Below are 2,537 nucleotides of genomic sequence, written 5' to 3'. Positions count from 1 at the left end.
CGGCAAAGTGCAATAAGAACGTCTAAAACCTCACACTTCACAACTTTTGCCGAAACATCAAAGTTGACGTACACAATGGCCATTGATGTGATACAACTGAAGTGCAAAGAAAACAAAACACGAAACCGTAGTACTGCCTCAAGACCTCGGCTCTTTGCCACGCTCTTCTCGCTCTCCCTCTCTCGCTCGCTCGCTCTGCACGTAGCCTTAGCAAGCAGCGCGTCCAGACCTCAAACCCAAACCCAAAACTCAAGTAACTAACATCGACAACGCTGTCGACGTCGTTGGCGGTGGCTTCAACGTTGTCGTCAGCTTCAACAAGCGTAAAATATTCTCAGAATTGCAACAACTTTAGTTCAGGCTCGGGCTTTTGGGCAACATTTTGACAAGCATTGGCCTCGTGCTGGCCATTATGCAGGTCCGTTGCGGTAAAAGGCGCCCAAATGGGGCGACTGAAATTTAACTTCAGTTTAATTTTAATTTAAATTCATTGCAGATCTTTAAAAATGATCATTTCTAATTTTGGAATGCTTAGATTGGATAGTTTTTGACATGGACATATCATTAAAATATGTTACTTTCAAATTTTAGATCTTAATGTATTATTTTCAACTATTATTATAAAATTCACAGCAGAGGTATTTGAATTATATGTTTTTAAAATATTTTGAAATGTACGTTTTTTCTATAATTTATCATGACCATGAGAAATTTAAGAATTTGGTTTAAAAATTCATTTTTTTTTATTGTTCTAAGATAGTAATATAAATTATTAGTATTATTAACGTTGGTTAACTTCCTGCATGCAGAATATATATAGTTTTATTAGACTTCCAAAATATTGGAGGAATTATTTTAAATTACTATTTGTATAAATAATTATAATAAATTATTTCAATTATATATTATTAATTTCCTTTTTAATGCATTTTTATTCCTATTCGTCTTTAAATTTTTTGTATTCAGAAAATTTTATAGATTATTTTAAAGTTCCTTTCACATTTATAAATAAATAATAATTACACACTGTCTTATTTTGCATACGGAATTATAAGACGAATGTAGAAATGCATCCACAAATATTCATATATTTAAAATCTAAAGCTCTTTTTCAATTTCCTTAGCATTTTTTCAAAATCGAGAGTGAATAGCATTTGTAATCGAAATTAATTTCAGAAGTTATAGAATACAATATGCGAAAAAAGACCGATGCAAACGTCACGAGCACGCGTTCGTCCGTCAGATTTCAACAATTTGCGATGGCGGCGAACCTCGACATCAATTATATAATTTCACAACTAATCAATTGTGAGAATCCCGGCCAGGGCGTTCGACTTCACGAGTCACAAATACGACATGTGTGCACCGAGGCCAGAATTTTGTTTCTGCGAGAGAAAACATTGCTGGAGATACAACCGCCGGTGAAGATATGCGGAGATGTGCACGGACAGTTTGAGGATCTATTGCGTATATTAGCTTCATCGGGATATCCGCCGAGTACAACTTATCTGTTCCTCGGCGATTATGTGGATCGTGGCAGGCAGTCAATAGAAACCCTAACGCTACTGCTCGCCTATAAAGTGCGTTATCCTCATGGAATATGGCTGCTGCGTGGCAATCATGAGTGCGCCAACATCAATCGTATTTATGGATTCTATGACGAGTGTAAGCGTCGATACTCTGTGAAGCTGTGGCGTTACTTTGTGGACACTTATGATTGCATGCCACTGGCTGCGGTGGTGGGTGGACGCATCTTTTGTGTTCACGGTGGTCTGAGTCCGAGTCTAAGAAGTTTCGATGATATTCTAGCTATTAAGCGACCTTGTGAAATCCCGGAACAAGGCCTTGTCTGTGATTTGCTCTGGAGTGATCCCGATGACCGGGTGCTGGGTTGGAGTTCAAATGATCGTGGGGTTAGTGTCACATTCGGGGCGGATGTGGTGAAGAGCTTTTGCTATCGCATGGGCATCGATGTCGTCTGTCGTGCTCATCAAGTAGTGGAGGATGGTTATGAGTTCTTTGCGAGGCGGCAATTGGTCACGGTCTTCTCGGCTCCCAATTATTGTGGCATGTTTGACAACTCGGGTGCAATTATGGTGGTCAATAGCGATCTGTTAGTGAGTTTTGTAATATTGCGACCCACTCAAACTGTGCGACAAACGGGTATTAATCCGCCAATGCTGGCAATGGGAAAGAATAGGAATTACTAGTCAATTTGATGATATGAGTGTACTTTGTGTTTGGGAATTTGTAGTGAATATAAATTTTGTAAATTTACGAACTATTTTTATTCTTTACTTTTACGAAATCTTTACATTCTTATTATTGCAATAAGATCTTTTGATTTGATATATTGATAATTTGAATCTAATATTTTGTTATTTTCAAACAGCAGAAATATGTTTACATTTTACAATTTTTTTACATTTATAATTTGTATATTGTTTTCCTAAGTAAGCTTAATATTTTTAAACAAGTTTTTTTGTTTTAATTATTTATAAAGTTTATAAAAAAATATTTTTTTTCTTAGAAATTTC

The 2,537-nt window shown here is 36.3% G+C and overlaps 1 protein-coding gene across 1 annotated transcript; it reads left to right on the top strand.

Annotated features, from left to right (window-relative positions):
- The first annotated feature begins 1,115 nt into the window (after nt 1-1,115).
- On the top strand, nt 1,116-2,269 carry LOC117570665 (serine/threonine-protein phosphatase alpha-3 isoform-like). The gene has a single exon (XM_034252452.2). The coding sequence runs from the start codon at nt 1,194-1,196 to the stop codon at nt 2,208-2,210; it is 1,017 nt and encodes a 338-aa protein (XP_034108343.1). The 5' UTR covers nt 1,116-1,193; the 3' UTR covers nt 2,211-2,269.
- The last annotated feature ends 268 nt before the right edge of the window (nt 2,270-2,537 follow it).

Source organism: Drosophila albomicans, chromosome 3, assembly GCF_009650485.2.
Source record: "Drosophila albomicans strain 15112-1751.03 chromosome 3, ASM965048v2, whole genome shotgun sequence".
NCBI classification, from domain to species: Eukaryota; Metazoa; Arthropoda; class Insecta; order Diptera; family Drosophilidae; genus Drosophila; species Drosophila albomicans.
This window is presented reverse-complemented; position numbering and strand designations above follow the sequence as displayed.